Source organism: Amblyraja radiata, chromosome 22 (genome assembly GCF_010909765.2).
Source record: "Amblyraja radiata isolate CabotCenter1 chromosome 22, sAmbRad1.1.pri, whole genome shotgun sequence".
NCBI classification, from domain to species: domain Eukaryota; kingdom Metazoa; phylum Chordata; class Chondrichthyes; order Rajiformes; family Rajidae; genus Amblyraja; species Amblyraja radiata.
This window is the reverse complement of record NC_045977.1, coordinates 6280447-6305865: the sequence shown is the minus strand read 5'-3', so window position 1 is coordinate 6305865 and position 25419 is coordinate 6280447. Positions and strand designations below refer to the sequence as shown.

General features: G+C 45.0%; 1 protein-coding gene across 1 annotated transcript in view; it reads right to left on the bottom strand.

The window, feature by feature from the left end:
* The window catches only part of snx29 (sorting nexin 29), a 679392-nt gene that overhangs the window by 637921 nt on the left and 16052 nt on the right, over nt 1-25419 (bottom strand). Inside the window, exons 3-4 of the mRNA XM_033040302.1 lie at nt 12644-12696; nt 5936-6060 (exon numbers count right to left, since the gene is read on the bottom strand). Of these exons, the coding sequence (XP_032896193.1) occupies nt 5936-6060; nt 12644-12696 (178 nt within the window). The remainder of the gene's footprint in view (nt 1-5935; nt 6061-12643; nt 12697-25419) is intronic.

Genomic DNA, 25419 nt, shown 5'->3' with positions numbered 1-25419 from the left:
AACATGTTTCCTGCCTCTAGCGTGTTCAATTCCTTAATAATATTTTATGTTTCAATAAGATACCCTCTCATCCTAAAATCTATCTGTACAAAACTAAAACTCTAATCTTGTGCTCTTCCGGTTTGTGGGTTTTTTCTATTTGTGCAAATACGATACACGATAGAGCTATGATTTTTCGCCAAGTTACGCACCGTTCTCTTGTGCTGCGAGTGCGACAAGTTTCGTTCCGATTGGTGGTATATTGTAAAAGTTATCGAGGTTTAAAAATCTTTAAAACCGTGCGTGCGCAGATTCCTTCAGTCAGCGCCACGCAGATTGGTCCCTTCTTCTGTCAGTCAATGCCACGGCCGGGATGGTGACGCCCCTTCCTGTCCCGCCGTAGTGAGCCTGCCCCGCCTCACTCACAAACTCCTCTTTCCCCCCTCACAGTAACTTGTCTATCGTCTCCCCCACCACTGATGACGGCCGCGGGGCGGGGGGGGGGGGGGGTTCAGTAGAGGCCCAGTGGAGGCTCAGGTCCCTACTCTCTCTCCCTCATCACTCACCCCTCTCCCCCACCCCCTGCAGCAATGGTGATCCCGTCTACCTGTCCCCCCGGGCCCGTCTCCTCCGCCGCCGCCGTTGCGATAACTCACACTCATGGCCTTCTCGGAGATCTTTTCCACCAGCTCATCGAAACTCGTGGTGCTCACAGTGATGAACAACGACTCCCCCCCCCCATTGTGGCCCGGCGGCGGCAGCACGCAGGCAGGCACGGGCTGAGCGGCAGCAGCGGGCAGGGCGGGGACAGGCCGAGCGGCAGCAGCGGGCAGGGCGGGGACAGGCCGAGCGGCAGCAGCGGGCAGTCGGACAGGGACAAGCCGAGCAGCGGCTGTGCCGGAGTGGGCAGAGGAGGGAGGGAGAGTCGAGTTGCAGGGTGTTGCAGGGCGAGCAGTTTGTGCGGATTTTCACACACACACATCTAAACCACAGCTAACAATGAATGACCTGTGGAGGAAGGAACTGCAGATGCTGATTTTTATGGATGGAGGGAGGGAGGGGGAGAGGGAGGGAGGTAGGGAGGGAGGGTAAGGGAAAGGAGAGGGAGGGAGAGGTGGGGGAAGGGTTGGGGGAGGGGAGGAGGAGGGGGTAAAAGTCCTGGGGAGGCGAGGAGTATGGAGGATTGAGAGTGAGGCAGGGGTAGAAAGGGAGGGGGGAAAGTTGGGGAAGAGGGGGAATAGAGGGAGAGGAGTAGGTAGGGTGTGGGGAATATAGGGAGAGGAGGGCAGTGGGGGAGGTCAAGAGCGATAGTGGGGGGGGACGGGGAGGTGAGGAGTGGGGGAGAGGGATAGGAGGGGGTAGGAAGGGGAAATGAGTTATGGAGGGAGGGAGTGATTGAAGGCAGGGGAAAGGAGGCAGAGGGGAGGGGAGGAGGAGAGGGGAAAGAAGAGGGAGGGTGAAGAGGAGGAGGTGGGAGTGCTGGGGGATGAGGGGAAATAAGTCGTGCCTGCGCAGCTGGGGGCAATGGATGAGTGGTGCAATATTGCATTTTGGGGACAGGTTGCATTGGGGGGAAAAGGGTGAGTGGTGGAATATTGCATTGGGGAACGGGTTGCATAGAGGGACCAGGCCTCCCGTGTGACAGGGAGTGTGACACTTAGTCTAGTAATTAATAAAAACTTTAATAATTAATGAAGTGTACATATACAGCTTCCTGATGGCAAAGTGTAATTGAGTCATACAAATTAAAAAGTGCGTAGATTCTTCATTTGTGCTGAGTTAGTTAACATCATCAATGGCGATGGAGTTGGCACCATTGCCAGCAGAAGACCAATGGAGAGAAGAAATGTAGCCAAAGAATACAAGTAAATCATGTAAATGACTACCAATGGTAAAACAAACAGCAGGCAAGAACTTTTGAAAAATTTATTGAAGAGTCATGACACATCTACAACATCTCAACAACCAGAATGCTTCCAGTTAAATCAAAATGGGATTTTAAAAGCTATTTCATGTTTGCATTGATTCATTGAAAAACTGATCGGCTGTAAGATTAATTTTAATAAAGAACAATGAAGAATAAAGAACAAATGTCGGCGGCCTTTGAACATATTCAATTCAATGGGAACAATCCATGTAGCCAGAATGAAAATGGGCACAGCAACAACATTTAAATACACACTTATATCAACTATAATAGTTGGTGGTTGAACATTCCAATTTTGAATTTTTCCAATTGGAATGATTTTTGATTAGAAACATATGTCTATAACCAAAGGCTGTGCTGGTTCCAACTACCCACCAATCCACAGTGGAATACTCAAATGAGTAACAGATTTGGGCAGAAATTTGCCAGGGACGGATCAGGATACACAATAGTTAAATTTACGGAACTGAGCCAAACAAATTATTTCAAAATAATAGCAAGCATAGCAACAATAAAAAACTGGAGTTTTTCTAACTATAATTTGGATTTTTAAGCATTGGGATGTAGGAGTGTGAACAAAATACACAAAATGAGTAACCAGAATATTTTGAAAAGAGCAGTAAATACAATCGAAGATAGACACGAAAAACTGGAGTAACTCAGCGGGACAGGCAGCATCTCTGGAGAGAAGGAATAGGTGATACAATTCAATACAATACAGCTTTATAAAGGGTGTTTTCAAACTATTTTAAATTGTTTATACCCAGTGAGATCTTTTCATTGTAGTGCAGTGTTCACCAACTGTATTGAATGATACAATCTGTATATTGTTAACTAGAATATCCACTTTAAAAATTCACCTTCCTTGATTCATGTAAACAGAACTAAAGCCAAGAGCATTGTCAGCTAAAATTTCCCAAAAGTGCCCGAGGTTTGGAAACGTCTCAGCGGCACAGGAGAAACTGCCATAGCAACTAATATCAAAGACTGATTTAACATAAGTTCATGAACAAAGATCTTCTCAAAAGATTAAAATGATTATTTGACAAGATCACCACAAGAAAATAGTCACAGCAGAAAATTACTATCTGTACTTTAGAACCTATCATAAAGACATTTCCATTGAAGGATTATGAATATAAACCCGGAAAGATATATACTCTGCAGCATTCTGCATACAAGAAATATCCCAGTAAAATTATACATCAGCAATAGTAAAGGTTTTCCGTTAGAATTTGTAGTTTCCAAATTAAAATTGGGACTTTCCAATCGGGATAGAAACAGCACAATATGAAGGAACCGTAAATTAAACACACATCTTGGGAAGAAAAGTTATTTGACCTGATTTTATAACTACTGGTCAAATCAGTTCTTCCCTCGTGTTAGGAAGGAACTGCAGATGCTGGTTTACACCGAAGATAGACACAAACTGCTGGAGTAACTCAGCGGGACAGTCTGAGGAGAGGTCTCGACCCGAAACGTCACCATTCCTTATATGCTGCCTGTCCTGCTGAGTTACTCCAGCATTTTGTGTCTATCTTCCCTCGTGTTACTCTGACGAGGAAAGCATAATGAAATGTAGTGGCTGTGAGGTCACATTCAAGAGCAGTGTCTCACTGCAGCTGATAGTTTGCTCAACAAAAGTGGATAAAACAGCACAAATATGTCTCAGTTCACCCAAAAGAGTTTGCAAAATTTGAAACACTAACCAGATGTTGATAAACTTGAAACAACTGCATATGTTCTCAGGCTAACAACCAATATTCTGTAAGCACAAGGAACTGCAGATGTGGATTTACAAAAAAAGACAAAATGCTGGAGCAACTCAACGTGTCAGCAGTATTTCTGGAGAACATGGATAGGTGACATTTTGGATCGGGCCCCTTCTTCAGAATGATTGTGGTAGGGGGGACAAAACTGGAAGAGAGGTGATAGTGGGATAGATCCAGCAAGCGATAGGTGAATACAAGTGAGCTGGGGTTTTGATTGGCAGATTGTTTGACAAAAGCCAGTGATGAAAAGACAAAAAGTGTGAGAAGGATAGAAGAGGTAAGAATTATGTAGCCAGAGTAAGGAATATAGGTGGAAGCGGACAGGCGGAAGTGGATGGGGGGTAGGAATGGCTGTGCATCCAGGTGTGGCATAGGACAAGAGATATAACACCTGTCCCTACACCTCCTACCACAAAGCAATCCAGGGACGTCAGCAGTTTTTTCAGGTAAGACAAGAGGTTCACATGCATCTCCTCTAACCTCATCTACTCCATTCAGTATTCCCGACGTGGTATCCTTTTCATCGGCAAGATTAACTGTAGATTAGGCACCTGTACTCGGTCTACCAAGGCCTGCTGGATCTCCCGGTTGCTAACCATTTGAACTTCCCTTCCTATACCAACATTTCTGTACCAGTCCTCTTCCACTGCCAGAGTGAGGCCACACACAATCTTGAGAAGTAGCTCATCATATTCTGCTTGGGTAGCTTATGGTATGAACAATGGTATGAACAATGAATTTTCCAATTCAAAGTAACTAACCTAACAACCCCATTTCCTCCCCTCCTCTTCCCTGTGTCCACCTGGATGTGCCTCCCCATTTCTTCCTATCCCCTTCCACCTATACTTCTTTCTCTGGCTTTTTATTTCATGCCCCTTCTATCCTTATCTCACACCTTTTGTCTTTTCATCTCTGGCCTTTATCCAATTATCTGCCAATCGAAAACCCCCACTCACCAGTGTCCTCCTATCACTTGCCAGGCTTTGTCCCACCTCCACCAATCAGCATGGTTTTGTTAAGGGGAGATCTTGCCTGACAAATCTGTTGGGTTTTTTTGAGGAGGTAACAAGCAGGATAGACAAAAGAGAGTCAGTGGATGTCATCTATGGTAAGATGCCACATGTGAGGCTGCTAAACAAGATAAAGCCCATGGTATTCGAGACAAGGTACTAATATGGATAGAAGATTGGATGTCTGGCGAAAGCCAAAGAGCGGGAATAAAAGGGGCCGTTTCTGTTTTTTGCTGCCGGTGACTAGTGATGTTCCGCAGGGCTCAGTGTTGGGTCTGCTACCTGTCACATTATATGTTAATAATCCGGATGAGGCAATTAATGGGTTTGTGGCCAAGTTTGCAAAGTGTATGGTCATGCACTTTGGAAGAAGAAATATAGGGTTATTGGGTTAGATTTGGGAGTGCTGGTGCAGGATTCACAATTGGTTAATTCGCAGGTTGAGTTGATGGTAAGGAAGGCAAATGCATTGCTTGCATTCATTTGGAAGGGGCTAGAATATAAAAGCAAGGAGGCAATGCTGAGGCTTTATCAGGTGCTGCCAATGCCAACATTTGAAATATTTTGAGCAGTTTTGGGCCCCATATTTGAGCACGGATGGGCTAGATTTGGAAAGGCTCCATAGGAGGTTGATGAGAATGATCTTGGGGGTGATTGGGTTAATGTATGATAAATGTTTAATGGCTCTTAGTCTGTACTCGCTGGATTTTAGAAAGATGAGGAGAGCCCTCATTGAAACCTATCGAATAATGAAAGGCCTGGATAGAGTAGTTGTGGAGCGATGTTTCCACCAGTGGATTGTCTAGAGCCAGCCTCAGAATGAAAGGACATACCTTCAGAATGGAGATGAGGAGGAATTTATTTCGCCTACAGCTGTGGAGGCCAAGACATTGGGAATTTTTTAAAGTGGAGATTGATAGGTTTTTGATGAGCAAGGAAAGAAGGCAGGAGAATGGGGTTGAGAGGGGAAAAAAGGTCAGGCATGATTAAATGGCGGAGTAGAGTTCATGGGCTGAATGGCCTAATTCTGCTTTATGATTTTTGCATAAGACCATAAGACAAATGGCCAGAAATGAGAAAATAATCTGGCAAACATACACCACAAACAGTGTTAATAGCATCTAACTTTAGCTTCCTAGAGCAATTTTTTAATGGATCAAATTTGAACTTCTTCACTCCTTCATTCTTAACAAAGAAATCTAAATCAAGCAAACAACATGGTGCAAATTTTTGCTTTGGATAATTACCTGTTTCTGTTTTATTGGCAAATCCTGCTGCTTGTTTGAAAGCAGCTGCTGTAAGTGCTAATCCTTTGCTTCTCCTCAAGCCATGCTGTAGTACAGTCTCAAACTGAGCACAGAGACAGATCACCCTGTTAACAGAAACATATACAAGATTGTTTGGAGGCAATACATCACATCTGATACCTGCTGCAACTGAGGTGTCAAAGCATTACTTAAAAACAAAAATCATTCCAGGATTTGAAAGCACCAATAAAAGTGGCTATCAGAATACTTGAACAAAAAGCACTTTCATAAATGTCTGAGAACAGGCAACATCTCTAAAACAATTTATGATCAAACATATCTTGCCAAAGAATTACAGGCAATGTAATGCTAAACACTAAATCAAATATCTTTAAGGTGAGAGGAGCAAGTTTAAAGCAAACATTGCATCAATCACATGGTTACCTAAAAACTTTCAATACACACCTCAAGAAATTATTTTGTGATGAAGTGTAACTGTGGATTAAAGTTTGAAAATAGTGCACTGCACATCAGTAAATTATAGTCAAGAGTCATATGCACCAAAAATGGAACAATGAAATTCTGGTGCAGCAGTATAACAGGACTGTTAAACACAGTATTCACAGATAACATAATAAACAACAAAAAACTATTGTCAAATATAGTGTAAACCAGTATTAAAAATGGAAGTCTCCAGGTTTCTTTTAAACAAAGGTATTGTAATACAAGATAAAGGCAACCATTACTAAGTGATAGACCTATGTTGTAGAAAGAGTCAGAAGGCAAAATTTTGCTCATAAATATACCTTCTATACAAAGAAAAAAATAATAACATCAACAAAAAAAGTTGGTTGATTTAAACATTCTATGGTGCACAGGGTTCCAGTACTCCTTGGTAAATGACTCTTACCAATTTCTACAGACGCACCATAAAAAGCATCCTTTCAGGATATTTCACGGCTTGCTATGACTAGGTATGTTGCAAAGCCTACCTGAAGCGTCGTTGAAAATCTGCCGCTGTGGGTGTGCGCGATTTTGGCGCCGTTTAGAGGGGGGCGGGTTTAAAACGCGATTTTCTCTAGGCTGTTCAAATCGAAGATGTTCAGCCTAGTTAATTATTAACGAAAAATCGCTGGAAGACCCCGTCGCAAAAGCTATTATTAGTTTTAAAGGCCTCGTATAATAGTTATAGTAGTTTAAAAATCAATCTCTAAACCCGCGACCGCCAGCAACCGCAGGGTCTCATAAAGCAGACAGCTGAAGGTATGCTGCATATTTTTACATTAAAAAGGGCTTCTAAAGATCCCTTTATACAAAGTTTAATATTGCGAGAAGCTCATTTTGGGCCCATTATATCCCGCAGTATTTTTCTGGGCATTTGAGGCACAAATCTACCGCAATGTGAACGTTCTAAACCAGCGCGTTCACAGGATCCCACTAGAAAGCCGATTTAAATGGGCATTTATTTACAGCAATTGAACACTAAATTCCTTCCATTTGGCCTATAAATTAATGTAAATGAGATTTAAAAATCATGTTTTATTGTGAATTATTTGTGAATATTATTTGGACATTTAGGCTATTTAAAAATGTTAATCATTTATTAAGAAATGGATAGATGTTTAGATCTAGTAATTGAAGTCTGAAATTAGCTACAATTAGGTAACTAACTAATTATATGCTTTAATTTCAGGTCATCCAAGTAAGATTATTTTATATTTGTTTCAGAATGCTTCAATCTATGATAACTGAAAATTTCATTCAGTTCTCTTAATTTTTAAGAAAGTTATGGGCTTTTGACTGTTCACGATCACAGCTTTTTTGTTATGTCCATAGAAAATCAATAGGGAACAAGATGCTCATTTCCGAGTATGGAAATGGCCATAACTTTTTAAATACTTGAGATATGAAAGTGAATTAGGTGTCAAATTAAACTTATTGATGGGATAAATGCTTTATCTGATGGGATAAATTACAGACTTGATTTTTTAAATCTCAAAATTTTGTAACATTGCTACTATGACAACTGCTATTTCCAAGAACACAAGAAATTGTAAAGTTGTGAATGTTGTAGCCCAGTGCTTCACACAGACCAGCCACTATCCTATCCATAATCCCCCTTGTCACTCCTCTCCATCCACTCTAACATAATCAAGGACTCTGGTACTCACCCTCTTTTTTCCCCCCTCACATCAGGCAAAAGATATAGAAGTTTGAAAGCACATTCCACCAGCTTCAATAACAGCTTCTTCCCTGCTGTCATCAGACTCTTGAATGGATCTCTCGTGCTAGGGTTATATTCCCAATCTTCCAATCTACCTCATTGGGGCCCTTGCAATTCTTTCATCTGCACCATTCCCCACCTGTAACATGACATTCTACACTCCTCTTTATTTTCTTCTTTACACTACCTGGTGTATTCATGTCTGGTACAATTTGCCTGAATAGCATGAAAACGGTTTTTTTACTTTATCTCAGTGCATGTGAAAACAATAAACCAATAATACCCCTTACTCCAACCCTTGTAAGTATACCCAAATAAATCAGAGACTCGATATCTGTATTACTAAAAGTCTCATCTTGACCACTTCCTGTTGCACTGTATATCGATTTTAGAAAAAACGCTGCCACTTACGGCTGTGATTTCTGGCCATCTTATTCAGAGCCCCCCTCCGCTGGTCAGGACAAGAGGAATTTTCCCATCGATGAAAAATAAAAGACTTATTAATGTTTAATGTTAATTAATGTTTGAGATTCTCTCTCCTGAAGGCCACACCCTTCCAGAGGGACAATAAAACCCGGAAGTGTTGAGTGCCTCAGTCAGTCTCTGCAAGATGGAGGAGCGAGAGGGTCACGTCTCTTAGTCTGAGCTGTGAATAACATTGAACACATGTCTACTAAACTGTGAGTGCCCTAAATGTGGTTTGAAAATGATTGCTAAAAGTGTTTTTTGGTTTGAAAATGCTTGCTAAAAGTGTGTTTTGGTTTGAAAATGCAAGCTAAAAGTGTGTTTTGGTTTGAAAATGCAAAAGTTGCCTTTGGTTTGAGAATGCTAAAGTTGCCTTGCCTAATTGAAAAGTTGATTTGAGAATGTTAAAGTTGCCTTGCCTAATTGAAACTAAGTGGGACCTGTTGGGGGGGGGCTTTCTGGAGCGCTAGTATGGGTGTTGTGGGCTGAAGGGACTGGTTTGAAACTGCAAACGTTACCTTGCCGTCCATATATAATTAAATATCTAATCTTGACCACAATCTGTTGAGATTCTGCTCCAGCCAATCATGCCATGAAGGCCACGCCCCTTCTGGAAGGAGGGACTATAAAACCTGGAAGTGTGGGCGTGGCTCAGTCTCTGCAAGAAGGGAGCGGTCACGACTCTCTGTCTTTAGTGGCCTTGCACCCTGCTTGAAATGGTAGGAAACTGCACTTGAATTTGGTGGCCTTGCAACCTGCTTGAAATGGTAGGAAACCACTCGAATTTGGTGGCTTTGCACCTTGCTTGAAGTGGTAGGAAACTGCACTTGAATTTGGTGGCCTTGCACCCTGCTTGAAGTGGTATGAAACCGCACTCGAATTTGGTGGCCTTGCACCCTCTTGAAGTGGTAGGAAACTGCACTCGAATTTGGTGGCCTTGCACCCTGCTTGAAGTGGTATGACACTGCACTCAAATTTGGTGGCCTTGCACCCTGCTTGAAGTGGCAGGAAACTGTACTTGAATTTGGTGGTACACAAAAAAGCTGGAGAAACTCAGCGGGTGCAGCAGCATCTATGGAGCGAAGGAAATCGGCAACGTTTCGGGCTGAAACCCTTCTTCAGACTGATCGGGAGTGGGGGGGCGGGGAGAAGAAAGGAAAAAGGAGGAGGAGCCCGAAGGCTGGGAGATGGGAGGAGACAGCAGGAGGGCTGAGGAAGGGGAGGAGACAGCAAGGACTAACAAAATTGGGAGAATTCAATGTTCATGCCTCCAGGATGCAGATTCCCCATTCGGAATATGAGGCGCTGTTCCTCCAATTTCCGGTGTTGCTCGCTCTGGCCATGGAGGAGACCCAGGACAGAGAGGTCGGATATGGAGTGGGAGGAGGAGTTGAAGTGCTGAGCCACCGGGAGGTCAGTCTCTGCAAGAAGGGAGAGATTTGAATTTGGTGGCCTTGCACCCTGCTTGAAGAGGCATTTCAAGGAATAGCCGTGAGTTAACTGCCAGCCCACCAGCCTTGAGTGAGTGAGCTGCCAGCACACCAGGCTGCAGCACACCAGCGGCCAGCCCAATAATCCATTTGGCCTACAATGTCCATACTAGCCCTCTGGAAACCAGTCCCTTCAGCCCACAACACCCATACTAGTGTTCCAGAAAGCCGCCCCCCCCCCCCGCCCCCCTAATATTCATCTTGCAAAAACATTGTTTTCAGTTCAGTTCAAATCTATTTCACCACCCAGAATAATGTAATCAAAATGTAGCCCTTGAAAAGAGATGCAGATTGTGGATAGACACAAAAAGCTGGAGTGACTCAGCGGGACAGGCCTCATCTCTGGAGAGGAATGGGTGACGTTTCGGGTCGAGACCCTTCTTCAGATTGAGGAGATAATCCGTGCAAAATGTCATCAGTTTACACAGAAGTTTGTTTAGACTGGACGATCACGAACTTGGGACAAATCACATCAGTAACCAGATCACAAAGACTAAACAAATCTCTTTATTGTTCCAATTCTGCAGAGAATCCATTTCCTCCTTATCTCTTATTTACAAATCCTACTGATAAGAGAGCTTTACATAGAACGGGTTGATATTATCTTTCGAGGCAAACTGAATATGGTTCTGACTGATGAATTATTAGCAAGTACACAGTGAAACAAGAATTGATTTGGAATTTTGGGAAGCCTCAACTCAGGAATGGTTGGAATGTGCATTTATTTAATTTCCTGTTGCAAGGCAGTTCTGATTTATCCATAAACCATGGACATGATGTAAGTAAACTAAATCAAGCAAGCAAGGTCAGTCTACAACACAACTAAACAAACTAGTCACAATATAAATGAATATCCAAACAAAGGAAAGATCTAACATACAGTATACTTTTCACTGTCCCTGACCACAAGATATTGGAAACAACTAAAAAGGAGTGTCAAAATGTTGTCACTGCTGTCGCGCTAGAAAATCTTGCTTTTCCATTCACAACAATTTATTAAATGTTTTTACTGAAGGATGAAAATAGAGCAGATCATAGTGAGAATTTCCATGCCCTTCTTCAAATAGAGCCAGTTATGGTCAATTGATAGAACAAGTAAAACCTCTTCATATTCAAACGCTAACTCAACTTGCAGAATGTTCTCTTGATATTGGACCAAGCAGAATTAAGGGCTCTGCAGCAGCATGCATAGAAAATAGTTTAAGTAACAAATAATAGGGAGTTTATTTTTTTTAGTTTAGTTTAGCGTTACAACGTGCAAACGGGCTCCTCAGCCCACCAAGTCCACACCGCCCAGCGATCCCCACACATTAACACTATCCTACACACACTAGGGACAATTTTACATTTATATCAAGCCAATTGGCGTACAAACCTGCACGCCTTTGGAGTGTGGGAGGAAACCGAAGATCTCATAGAAAACCCACGCAGTCACGGAGAGCACATTCAAACTCCGTACATATAGCACCCATAGTCAGGATCGAACCCGGTCTCTGGCGCTGTAAGGCAGTAGCTCTACAACTATGCCACCGTGCTGATTGTTTTGGACTAGAGAGCATGTACATAGAAGCGTCCCAGGAATCTGTAATAGTGCCACTGCTTTTCGCAACATTTGGAAGAGGATACACAGGTACAATTTCCATATTTGCAAATGATGCAATGCTCGGAGGATGGATGAGAAAGATAGCAATAAACTTCAAGGAGATGAAGACAGGCCGGTGGAAGAATGCTGATGTATGAGCAGATTACATTTAATGCCAAGAAATATGAAATATTACATTTTGGTAGGAAGAATGAAAAGAGACAAAAAGAAGGCATTATTCTAAACATGCGACCCTCTGCCCCCAGAATGTTCAGCAGCTTTCCACCAAGGAAGGACTTCACCATCCATCTGCATAGCAGCCACACCAGGCACGGTGGCACAGCGATAGAGTTGCTGCCTCAAGGCGAATGCAGCGCCAGAGATCCGGGTTCGATCCCGACTACAGGTACTGTCTGTACGGAGTTTGTACGTTCTCCCCATGTCCTGCGTGGGTTTTCTCCGAGATCCTAGGTTTTCTCCCACACTCCAAAGACGTACAGGTTTGTAGGTTAATTGGCTTGGTAAATGTAAAACTTGTCCCTAGTGTATATAGGATAGTGTTAATGTGCAGGGATCGCTGGTCGGCGCAGACCCGGTGGACCGAAGGGCCTGTTTCCATGCTGTATCTCTAAACTAAACTAAATCTGCCTACACTTTCAAATTCTGGGTTGAAATGTGCCATTTACCAGTCACTCAGCTACTCAGATGGACTACAAGATGGCAGATACTTTCTCAAGCACCAAATCTTGAAGCCTAAATCCCTCCAGCTGTCAACGTTTACTGCAACTACTATTTAATTGCATATCTTAGATTCAATCTGGAACTAAGTTTCAGCAATAGTGAAAGGAAAACTGAATATTGGAATTCTAAATCAAAAGCCATCAATCTAATGAATAAAATAAATTATATATAAATAAAAGTAAGGAACAATTGCAAAAATGCCTTACCTACTATCTGCATCTGATGCAATTTCCTTTCTTCCACCAAAGCGAATTTGGCACTATATTTGAAAAAGCGAGGAGTATGATCAGTGATGAAACCAGAAAAATAAATATCAAATATAAGAAACACAGCTAACTTTAAAACTCTGAAGACAAACATAAATTAGTATGTATCTCTAACACCAAACTGGAGAGCTTATATTCATTTAAGGGATGTAATATTCAGCCATATCGTGTCTGATGATGCCCATGTACATCACATCTGCTCTTTGCATGAATACACCCGTGAACATTTTGCAGTCAAATCCCTCTACACCTTTCTCAAACACACAAAGCAGCAGAGAGCGGAATGGCATATATTGCATTACACTTTCGATTGCAATATGTGGGCAATCTAGCAAATGTTAAGATAATTCACACAAAATTAACATTTCAGCACAAATGATTGAGGCTGCATATCTATAATGCCAGTGTCCAAGTACAAGTACAAAAGTAGAAAAATGGGGAAAAACTGCCAGGACATTTAACTGAAAAAAACAGCATTGTTTGCAATGACATTAGTTTTTCCACAAAGAATTGAAAAATGAATTTTCAGTGGAATTAATAACCTCACTATGAAGCGAACAAGTTACATGGAAGAAAACATGAGAGGTCAGTTTGTTAACGATAATTCCAAAGTGAAAGCAGCTAAAATGCAAGTGTGGGCCTCGTACAACTAATTGCTTGAAAAGCTATTAATAATTTAAGTGATCCAATTAACTCTGTATAAAGATTTAGAAGATTAAATGAGTAAAAAATGTGATTTTGCCAGCGATAAAAACGCACAAATGAAAATTGAAGTGAACAGTTATGGAGAATGACACCATAATGGGAAAAGCAGTTGGAATCTGGTTGAACTGGTGCAACCAGAACAAATCACCAAAATAATGTTTGATATTATAGAACAACAAAACAAACACACAGCTGGAAGATCAAACGAAAATAGTATCGGGGAATGAGAATTGAGAGAAATAAAGTTCAACATTTTATTTTAAACATTCTGAAAAGAGGAGATAAGAGAACAGCAGAAAATGAGGAGGGAGGCTTCAAAAATAAGAATTCATTTGAAATTCACTTAATTTGATTTTTTTTTTAAATCATTTTTATTGGATGTGGGAATTATATACATTTCTTGCTCATCACTCATTGAATTCAAGATGTTGGTGATGAGCCACTCTTAACTTGCTTCAGTTCATGCAAAGGATGTCAAAAATAGTGCTGGCAGTTCTGGGAATTTGACTGAGGGACAACAAAATAATAGCAATATATTTCTCATTTAGGATATTGCATGAATTAAGAAGCATGCAGGAGGTGATGATATTCCCTGGTACTTGTTTAACTCTTGATCTTCTAAGTATTACAGATTATGGATGTAAGAGCTAAATAGTCTGAAGAAAGATGCCCCGGTACATCTTTAAGATGACATATATTACAACCAAGATGCAGTGACAGTGAAGGAAGTGAATGTTTAAAATAATGGACACGGTGCAATCATATTAGCTGATCTCTATCTTAAGATTGAAAAGCTGCATTCATCCATGTAACTTAATCAAACATTGCAATTGCATCTTTTGTCTGGCAGACCCATTGTTTCTGCTTGATCCTGCCACACTGAAATCATTTCCACATACCTCAATTCCACCCTTTCCTCTCCCCCCCCCCCCTTTATCCAATCCCTCCCAACCCATGTCAAAGACACCTCACACACCCTTCGACTCTTCAATAACTTTTGGTTTCCAGGTCCCCGATATCTCATCTTTACCATGGACGTCCAGTCACTCAACACCTCCATCCTCCACTAGGAAGGCCTTCAGGCCCTCCCTTGACTGCAGACCCAGCCAATTTCCTTCTACAAACACTCTCCTCCACCAAGTAGAACTGGTTCTCACACTTAACAACATCTTCGACCTTCCACTTCCTCCAGATCAAAGGTGTAGCCAATGGCACTCGCATGGGCCCCGCTATGCCTGCCTTTTTATTGGGTACGTTGAACAGTCCCTCTTCCTGACGTATACGGGGCCTATTCCCCAACTCCATCTCTGCTAAATTGGCGACTGCATCGGAGCTACCTCCTGCACCCATGCAGAACTCATGGACATTATTAACTTCATCACTAACTTCCACCCTGTCTTCAAATTCACATGGACTAACTCGGACACCTCCTTCCCCTTTCTTTACCTCACCATCTCCATCACGGGAGATAGACTAGCATCAACTACAAACCTAATGAGTCCCACAGCTATCTAGACGACACTTCTTCCCACCCTGCCTCTTGCATAAACTTTATCCCCTACTCCCAATTCCTCCCTCTCCACCGCATCTGAGAGTTGCATACCAGATCACTAGATGTACTCATTCTTTGGGGAAGAGGGGTTCCCTCTTTCTGTCATCGGTGACAATCTCACGTCTCTGTATCCCGTAGCTCTGCTCTTGCTCCACCCAGTCATAACATGGACAGAGTCCCCCCCAGTCCTCACCTTTCACCTCACCAGCCGTCACATACAACAAATTATCCTCTGACATTTTCGTCACCTCCAACGGGATCCCACCGCTAGTCACATCTTTCCATCACCACCCCTTTCTGCTTTCCGTAGAGACAGTTCCCTCCTCAACTCCCTGGTTCACATCCCTTCCCACCCAAACAACCCTCTCCCCAGGGACTTTCCCCTGCAACCGCAGGAGATGCAGCACATGCCCTTATACCTCCACCGTCCATTTTGTTCAGGAACCCCAACAGTCCTTTCAGGTGAGACAGAGCTTTACTTGTACCTCCTCCAACCTCGTCTCCTGTATCCGATGCTCCCGATGTAGGCTCTTATATATTGGTGAGACCAAGCGTAGACCTAGTGATCTTTTTTGCTAAACACACGTATGCGATCGTCTAGTTGCCAAACATTTTAACTCCACTTCCTATTCCCATACTGACATTTCTGTCCTGGACCCCCTCCATTGACAGAGTGAGATCACATGCTAATTTGAGGAACAGCACCTCATATTTCGCTTGGGCAGCTTACAACCCATGCTATGAACATTGATTTATCCAAATTCAAATAACTCCTGCACTCCCTCCCCTCTTCTCTCCTCTCCTCTTTCCCCACCCCAGTCATCCTACCAGTTCCACTGTTCACATCCTTATATCCCTCTCATTAGCACATCTTCCCCAACCACCAATAGACCATTATGGACTCCACCCTTCCTGAGGTCATCAGTTACCAACCCTGACTTTTCCTGGCTTCCAAGTTCCAACTCAAAACAATAGACAATAGGTGCAATAGACAGTAGGCCATTCGGCCCCTCGAGCCAGCACCGTCATTCAATGTGATCATGGCTGATCATCCACAATCAGTACTCTGTTCCTGCCTTCTCCCCATATCCCTTAACTCTGCTATCTTTAAGAGCCCTGTCCAGCTCTTGAAAGCATCCAGAGAACCAGCCTCTACCACCCTCTGAGGCAGAGAATTGCACAGACTCACAACTCTGTTTGAAAAGGTTTTTCCTCATCTCCGTTCTAAATGGCTTTATTCTTAAATTGTGGCCCCTGGTTCTGGACTCCCCCAACATCGGGAACATGATTCCAGGAGTAGGTCATTCGGCCCTTCGAGCCAACACTGCCATTCAATATGATCATGGCTGTTAATCCAGAATCAGTACCCCCCCCCCCCCTATCCCTTGATTCTGTTAGCCCTAAGAGCTATATCCAACTCTCCCCTGAATACATCCAGTGAATTGGCCTCCACTACCTTCAGTGGCAGAGAATTCCACAGATTCACAACTCTCTGGGTGAAAAAGTTTTTCCTCATCTCAGTCCTAAATGGCCCCCTTATTCTTAAACTGTGACCCCTGATTCTGGACTCCCCCAACATCGGGAACATTTTTCCTGCGGCTAGCCTATCCAATCACTTAATAATTTTATATGTTTCTATAACATTCCCTCTCATCCTTCTAAATTCCACTGAATATAAGCCCAGTCGATCCATTCTTCATCATATGTCAATCCCGCCATCCCGGGAATTAACCTGGTGAACCTACGTTGCACTCCTTCAATAGCAAGAATGTCCTTCCTCGAACTAGGAGACAAAAAATGCACACAATATTCCAGGTGTGGTCTCACCAGGGCCCTGTACAACTGCAGTAGGACCTCCTTGCTCCTATACACAAATACTCTCGCTATGAAGGCCAACATGCCATTTGCTTTCTTCACTGCCTGGCCTGCTGTACCTGCATGCTTACTTTCAGTGACTGATGTACAAAGACACCCATGTCTCGTTGCACCTCCCCTTATCCTAATCTGACACCATTCAGATAATAATCGGCCTTCTTGTTCTTGCCACCATCGATTCTCTTGCTTCACTTGATGCTTTCAAGAGAGTTAGATAGAGCTCTTAAAGATAGCGGAGTCAGGGGATATGGGGAGAAGGCAGAAACGGGGTACTGATTGCTTATGATCAGCCATGATCACATTGAATGGCGATGCTGGCTCAAAGTGCCGAATGGCCTACTCCTGCACCTGTTGTCTATGTATCTATGTAAAATGGATCACCCTCACCACACAATTCCTTTTCTCTAGAGATGCTGCCAGACCTGCTGAGTTGTTCCAGCATTTTGTGTCTATCTTCCGTATGAGCATTGAATTCTCCAATTCTACTGCCCCCACTTCCCTGTGCCCTGTCTGGTTTTGCACCCAATTCCCTTTCCCTACCCTCCTTCCTCTACCTTCAGTCTCTCAATTTCTATCTTTTTTATCTCCGGCCTTTGTCATACTATCTGCCTATCGAAACACCCCTCACCAGTAGCCACCTAAATTACTTGCCCGGTTTTGCCCTGCCTCTCCCCTCTTCCAGCTTTCTTTCCTCAACCGCCCTCCCCCCCCACCCCCACCCACACACACACACACACACACACAGTCTGAAGAAGGGTTCAACCCGAAATGTCACCTATCAATGTTCTCCAGTGATGCTGCCTCACCCGCCTCGTTACTCCAACACTCTCTCTTTTTTTGCAAACCAGCATCTGCATTTCTTTGTTTCTAGATTAACCTGAAATGATTTGCATCCTCTTTGTTGATGATGAGTATTGGTCTAGCCAAATAAGAATTTCCCCAGTTCTTAATGACTTGAATTTTACTTGAATTAACTAACATTATTATCATGGAAATACTGACTTGATGTCAAGGACAGTAAATCTCAGCTCCAGAATGAGAAATGCCAAACTCATGATAATTTGTATAAAATAGAGAATTTATGACAAGAAAGCATTCCCAAAGCAGTTAGTGAAAGATAATGCAGCTATTAAGTGGAGGCTAATCAATGATCTCTTCTAAATATGGCAACTTAAAAGAACTCTAGAACTCTGCACTAATGCTTTACTTTTTCTGTTTCATTGATCAGATCGTCAGATCGTCAGTTCTAGTTTAAATGACTTATTATAATCAATATCCTCTTTCATCTTAGATTCAAGCACAAAACTTCACGGTAGCATTCCCATTAAGCACTGGCACTTGTTAGATTATATCATCAGCAAAAGCAGAACAGCCAACAATTTAGCAAAGGCAGACATTAGCTTCAAAGCATTAGCAAATCTTTGGTCCACTAAGGAAAAGAGTAATTGAAACACATCAAAACTGGCATACATGGTCTCAAGAGATCCTCCTGGACTACCCATAGCAGTCACCTCAGGGAATTCAAAGATCCCATCAATGCTATATCTATACAATCCTCCAACAAACACTGAAAGGATCTTGGTGTCCTCTCCAAAGCTAATATTCCCAGGCTTGGTTGCCATTACACTCAGTCATTTCTATTGAGCAGGTCACATTGCTTACATGCTCACCACCAGATATCCAGAAAAGAGTTTGCAAAAGAGGATCGGGCACAGAAATAAATTACAGTATGTACAGGAGGAAAATATACAAGGATGGGCTCAAAGTTTTGAACACTCCAACTGAGTCCATTATCTCTGGTTGAAGTGGAGGAGGAGGAGGATTCACAATGGCTTTAAGCCCTTGCATCAGGAGACACAGAAGCCCTGCATGAATGGTGCAAGGGGCATACCCCCTCACCAACTAACCACCCAGACTGCCAGGCCCTTCTGCCTCATCTGCCAGATAGTCAACAGTTTCCACATTAGCTTCATCTGTCACTTCAGGAGCCGAAGAACTTCAGTGAAAACAACTCTTCCTCGATTCCGAGGGACTGTCTGAGAAGAAGGGTTCAAATGAGATGGGGAAAATTCTATCTTTCTGCCTTTCACTTTAAATAAGGTAAATATAGTAATGAAAATGGACAAAATTAAAAGTAAAATTAGACAAAATTATCGGAAACAAATTTTGATTGTATTCTGATATTTATTTATTTATTATGTTTTCTCTTCTGTTTTGTACAATTGTAAACTCTATGTTGTGTTACATAGAAACATAGAAACATAGAAAGTAGGTGCGAGAGTAGACCACCAGGTCCGTCGAGCCCGCACCGCCATTCGCTCATGGCTGAACACTAAACAGACACACTTACCCACAAACAGTAGACACAAGACACAGAACACAAGACACTACCCTCCCCTTTATACCGCTATCACCCCTCTCCACCCCAAGAACCTCGTGATCTCCTGGGGGAGGCAAAAAACCGGATAAAAACGCAGGTCCAATTCGGGAAAAAATCCGGGAAATTCCTCTCCGACCCCAATCCAGGCGATCGACACTTGTCCAGGAGATCACTCAGGTCTTACTATACTAACCATACCTAGGTCCATATCCCTGCCCTCTCCCCGTAGCCCCTTATCCCCTTGGCAGCTAAAAAAACATCTATTTTAGTCTTAAATATATTTAACGTTTCTGCTTCCACTGCTCCCTGGGGCAGTGAATTCCATAAATTAACCACCCTCTGGGTGAAGAAGTTCTTCCTCATCTCAGTTTTAAAATAGCCCCCCCTTATTCTACAACTATGTCCCCTAGTTCTAGTTTCCCCGATCATTGGGAACATCCTCGGTGCATCCACCCGATCAAGGCCCCTCACGATCTTATATGTTTCAATGAGATCGCCTCTCATTCTTCTAAACTCCAAAGAGTAGAGTTCCAGCCTACTTAACCTTTCCTCATATGTCAATCCCCTCATTGCAGGAATTAATCTTGTAAACTACAGATTAAATTATCTGAAAAGCTGGACACATTACTCTGAAAGTTTTCTTCAGACTATACAGTTGAAAGCATGACTGGAAGGAAACAGTCAAGACAGTATGTCACAGTTTGTGGTTCTTTATCATTTGGAAACTAAAAAATGATTCTTCAAATCAAATCAAATTTATTTATAAAGCACATTTAAAAACAACCCACGTTGACCAAAGTGCTATACAACTGCTCTCTTGCACAATTCTGATTGTGCAAGAGAGCAGCAGGTAGTCACATTTCTTTGCAAAAGTTGAGGTCTGTAACGAGTCGATTTCATAGATTGCAAGCTAGATTGTTTCACTGTTAAAAGCACCTCAACTGAGAACATTTACTGTATAGAAAAACTGCATTAAACTGGAATGCAAAGGATTAAGCATAGAGATAACAAAATAATTGAATGTTCCAGAGACCAGACAGAAATATTTCATGTCCAACAAAAAAGGAAAAGAAAGGAAAAGTTAGGTTTTGGCCAATACAGCAACAAATTAAAAAAAACACAAAATCAAAATTAGAAGATTAAAATGGCATTCAACATTAAAATACAGGATCTTCAATTTTCTTCACTTTGTATTGCCATTCATTCCCATCTAATAGGAAATTATTCACCAGTTTGTGATGAATTTCACAAAAAAAGGTTCTTTCTTTCTCGCATAATATATCCGTGGCTATAGGCAGTTTATTCGCAGATATCACCTCGCATGTGTATATATATGTATATATATATATATACAGGTGCACAACCTTTTATCCGAAGATCCAAATAACGAAAACCTCCGAATAGCGGACATTTTTTCGGTCCTTGAAGAAAGGTCCTTGAAAACGTTCACCGAGGGCGGCCCGCAGAGGTGACAGCGGAACCTCCGGTCGGTCCTCCAACAAAGGGGAACTAAATCCCCATTCATAAAAGAGAAGGTGAGAGTATATTGGGTGAGTGTATATTGCGCGGGAGGGTAGGAATCATTGTAAATCATTGCTTAAATGTTAGTCAGTTAGTTTGGTGGGCTTTTGGGGGGAACTTTAATTCTTAGTCCCCTACCTGGTCGGAGAAGCGGGGAGCGGGCAATGCCTTACGGGGTCGCCGTGCAGTAAGCTCCGGACAGCTGTGCCGCGGCTCCCAACATCGCGGAGCTGGGGCTGTGGCCGGCTGCGCTGGATTTGGATTTGTAGCGCCGCGCAGCCAGGGGTAGAGTTCGCCGTGGTCGGAGCTACAACCGGCGCCGCCCGTGGCCGGACCACCGCAGCCCCAGCTCCACGATGTTGGGAGCCGCGGCCCACAGCGGTCCGGGCTGCGGTGGTCCAGCCACGGGCGGCGCCGGTTGTAGCTCCGACCACGGCGAACTCTACCCCTGGCTGCGCGACGCTACAAATCCAAATCCAGCGCAGCCGGTCACAGCCCCAGCTCTGTGATGTGGGAGCCGCGGCACAGTACTGCACGGCGACCCGGAAAGGCATTGCCCGCTCCCCGCCTCTCTGACCAGGTAGGGGACTAAGAATTAAAGTTCCCCCCTTCACCCCCACCACATAAAATCCCTCCAAACTAACATTTAAGCAATGATTTACAATGATTCCCCGGTCTCCGGGGAGGAGGCAGCCGCTCCAGACTTTCCAAGCCGCCAGCGCTACCTACCTAATCTACGCTAAAAATCTTCCATTCCGAAACCCGAAAATGTCCGATATCCGAAATGTGTCTGGTCCCAAGGCTTTCGGATAAAAGGTTGTGCACCTGTATATGTAATAATACCCTTTATTGTCATTGCACATAAGTGCAACAAGATTTGGTATGCAGCTTCCAACCGATGTCATAACATAAATCCATATTACTAAAAGTCTGTTCTTGACCGCTTTTGGCCATCTGTGCTGCGATTTCCGAGAGAACGCCGCCACCTACGTCCGTTATTTTTGGCCATTTCGCTCAGAGCCCCCCTCCGCCACATGCGTGCCGAGGATTTTTCCCGTCGATGAAAATTGACAGAGATATTAATGTTTTTACAAAATTCCCCATTCTCTCTGCTGCCCCTGCTGGATGGAGGGGGAGGGACTATAAAACCAGGAAGTGGTGTGCCTCAATCAGTCTCTGCAAGTGGTGTGCCTCAATCAGAGCTCTGAATGACACTGAACAAATGTCTACAGCACTGTGAGTACCCTTAATTTGGTTTGAAAATGAAAATATGGTTAGAGGTAAAAAAGCACTGCCTGCAAATGGTTGTTTGGGTTTGGGTTGAAGTAAAAATGCACTCTCTCTCTCTCTCCCCACCTCTCTCTCTCTCCCTATCCCTCTCTCTTTCTCTCTCTCTCTCCCTCTCCTCTCCCCCCCCCCCCTCTCCTCCCTCCCCCCCTCCTCCCTTCCCCCCCCTCCTCCCTTCCCCCCCTCCTCCCTTCCCCCCCCACTCTCCTCTCTCCCCCCTCTCCTCTCTCCCCCCTCCCCCCTCCTCCTCTCTCCCTCCCCTTCTCCTCTCTCCCCCCTTCTCCTCTCTCCTCCTTCTCCTCTCCCCCCTTCTCCTCTCCCCCCCTCCTCTCTCCCCCCCCTCCTCCCCCTCCTCTCATCCCACCCTCTCCTCTCCCTGCCTGTCTCCTCTCCCCCCTCTCCTCCCCCCCCCATCTCCTCTCCCCCCCTCCCACCCTTCTCCCCCCCCTCCTCTCTCTCTCTCCTCTCTCCTCCTCCTCTCCTCTCCCCCTCCCTCTCCTCCTCTCCCCCCTCTCCTCCCCTCCCCCACTCTCCTCTCCCCCTCTCTCCTCCCCCCCTTCTCTTCTACCCCCCTTCTCCTCTCCCCCCTCTCCTCTCTCCCCCCCTTCTCTCCCCTCTTCCGCCCCTCGTCTCCTCTCCCCCCTCGCCTCTCCCCATCTCCCCCTCGTCTCCTCTCCCCTTCTCCTCTCCACCCTCCTCCTCTCTCCCCTTCTCTCTCGTCCCCCCTCCCCTCCCCCCCCCCCTCTCCTCTCCCCGCCTCCCTCCTCCTCTCTCCCCCACCCACCTCCTCTCTCCCCCACCCGCCTCCTCTCACCCCCACCCACCTCCTCTCTCCCCCCTCCTCCTCTCCCCCCTCTCTCCTCTCCCCCCTCTCTCCTCTCCCCCCTCTCTCCTCTCCCCCTCTCCTCTCCCCCCTCTCTCCTCTCCCCCCCTCTCCACTCTCCCCCGCCTTCTCCCCCCCCCTCTCCTCTCTCCCCCTCCCTCCTCTCCCCCTCCCTCTCCTCCTCTCCACCCACCCTCACCTCCTCTCCCTCCCCCTCTCCTCCTCTCCCCCCTCTCCTCCTCCTCCCCCCTCTCCTCCTCTCCCCCCTCTCCTCCTTCTCCCCCTCTCCTCCTCTCCCCCCCTCTCCTCTCCCCCCCCACTCTCCTCTCCCCCCCCTCTCTCCTCTCCGCCCCCTCTCCTCTCCCACCCTCTCTCCAATCTCTCCTCTCCCCCTCTTCCTCTCCCCCTCTCCTCTCCCCCCTCTCCTGCTCCCCTCCCTCTCCTCCTCTCCACTCCAGCTCCATCACCTCCTCTCCCCTCAACCTCCTCTCCTCCTCCCCTCTCCTCCTCTCCCCCTCTCCATCCTCTCCCCCCTCTCCTCCTCCCCCCCCTCTCCTCTCCCCCCACTCTCCTCTCCCCCCTCTCCTCTCCCCCCCTCTCCTCTCCCCCCCCCTCCCCTCTCTCTCTCTCTCCCCTCTTTTTCTCCCGCTCCTCCCCTCCATCCCCTCCCCCACCGTCCCTCCCCTAAACCCCCCTCCCCTCCACACCCCTACCCCCTTCCCTCCACCCTCCCTCCCCCTCCCTGCTCCCCACCTCTCCCCCGCCCCTCATCTCACCCCCCTCTTAGCACGCCCTCTCCCCCTCCCCCTCCCCTCCCCCTCTCCACCCCCCGCCCCCCCCTCCCCTCCCCCCCCTCCCCCCTCCCCCTCCCTCCCCCTTCCCCCCTCCCCCTCTCTCTCTCCCCTCCTCCCCCCCTCCACTAGCGTGAGTGCGGGGAGGGGGGGGAGGGGGTAGTTAGTGTGTGATGCTGCATGCCGCGTGTGTGTGTGTGTGTGTGTGTGTGTGTGTGTGTGTGTGTGTGTGTGTGTGTGTGTGTGTGTGTGTGTGTGTGTGTGTGTGTGTGTGTGTGTGTGTGTGTGTGTGTGTGTGTGTGTGTGTGTGTGTGTGTGTGTGTGTGTGTGTGTGTGTGTGTGTGTGTGTGTGTGTCCGTTGGGTCGCAGCATCACACGGGAGGGCTGGTCCCCCAACGCAATATTCCACCTCTCCTCCAATTCCAATATTGGTGGCCAGTGGGGGGGGGCTTTCTGGAGCGGTAGTATGGGTGTTGTGGGCTGAAGGAACTGGTTTCAAGAGGTCTAGTATGGACATTGTGGGCCGAATGGATTCTTGGGCTGGCGGCTCAGTCACTCAAGCCTGTTGTGCTGGCAGCTCACTCACGGCTGGTGGGCTGGCAGTTGACTCACGACTATTCCTTGAAATTCCATTTCAAGCAGGGTGCAAGGCCACCAAATTCAAGTGCAGTTTCATACCATTTCAAGCAGGATGCAAGGCCACTGAAGACAGCGAGTCATGACCTCTCCCTCCTCCCTCCTCCATCTTGCAGAGACTGAGCCACACCCACACTTCTGGGTTTTATAGTCCCTCCCACCAGAAGGGGCTTGGCCTTCATAGCATGATTGACAGGAGAGAGAATCTCAACATTTTTAAAACACTAATAACTCTTTTATTTTTCATCGATGAGAAAAGTCCTCGGCACCTGATGAGCAGAGGGGGACTCTGAGTAAGATGGCCAAAAAATCATAGCCGTGCATGACAGCGTTTTTTCTAAAAATCAATATAAACGCAAACAGGAAGTGGTCAAGATTAGACTTTTAAATATATTTTAATAATGCAAGGCAACTTTAATTAGGCAAGGCAACTTTAATTGGGCAACACAACTTTAGCATTTCCAAACCAAAGGCAACACAGCTTTAGCATTTCCAAACCAAAGGCAACACAGCTTTAGCATTTCCAAACCAAATGCAACACAGCTTTAGCATTTCCAAACGAAAGGCAACACAACTTTAGCATTTCCAAACCAAAGGCAACACAGCTTTAGCATTTTAAAACTATATTTTCAAACCACATTAAGGGCACTGACAGGTCAGTAAAACACACTCACAGTTTAGTAGACATGTGTTCAGTGTTATTCACAGCTCAGGCTGAGAGACATGACCTTCTCGCTCCCCCATCTTGCAGAGACTGACTGAGCCACTCAACACTTCCGGGTTTTATAGTCTCTCCGGAAGGGGCATGGCCTTCAGGAGAGAGAATCTTAACATTTTATAAACTCTAATAACTCTTTTATTTTTCATCGATGGAAAAAATCCTCTTGTCCTGCGCAGCCATAAGTGGCAGCGTTTTTTCTAAATCAATATACAGAACAACAGGAAGTGGTCAAGATCAGACTTTTAGTAATATAGATAACATTAAAACAGACTTGACTTCCGTGGCAGGCATACAAATTACGAGGCATGCATCTTGTGGGTATTGTTTCACTGTGCTCTTTATTTCCATCTCTATTAGAATGTAAAATAAAACATACAACTTTGTTAAAATTCATGTTTTATTTTACAGATGGAAAGATAGAAATG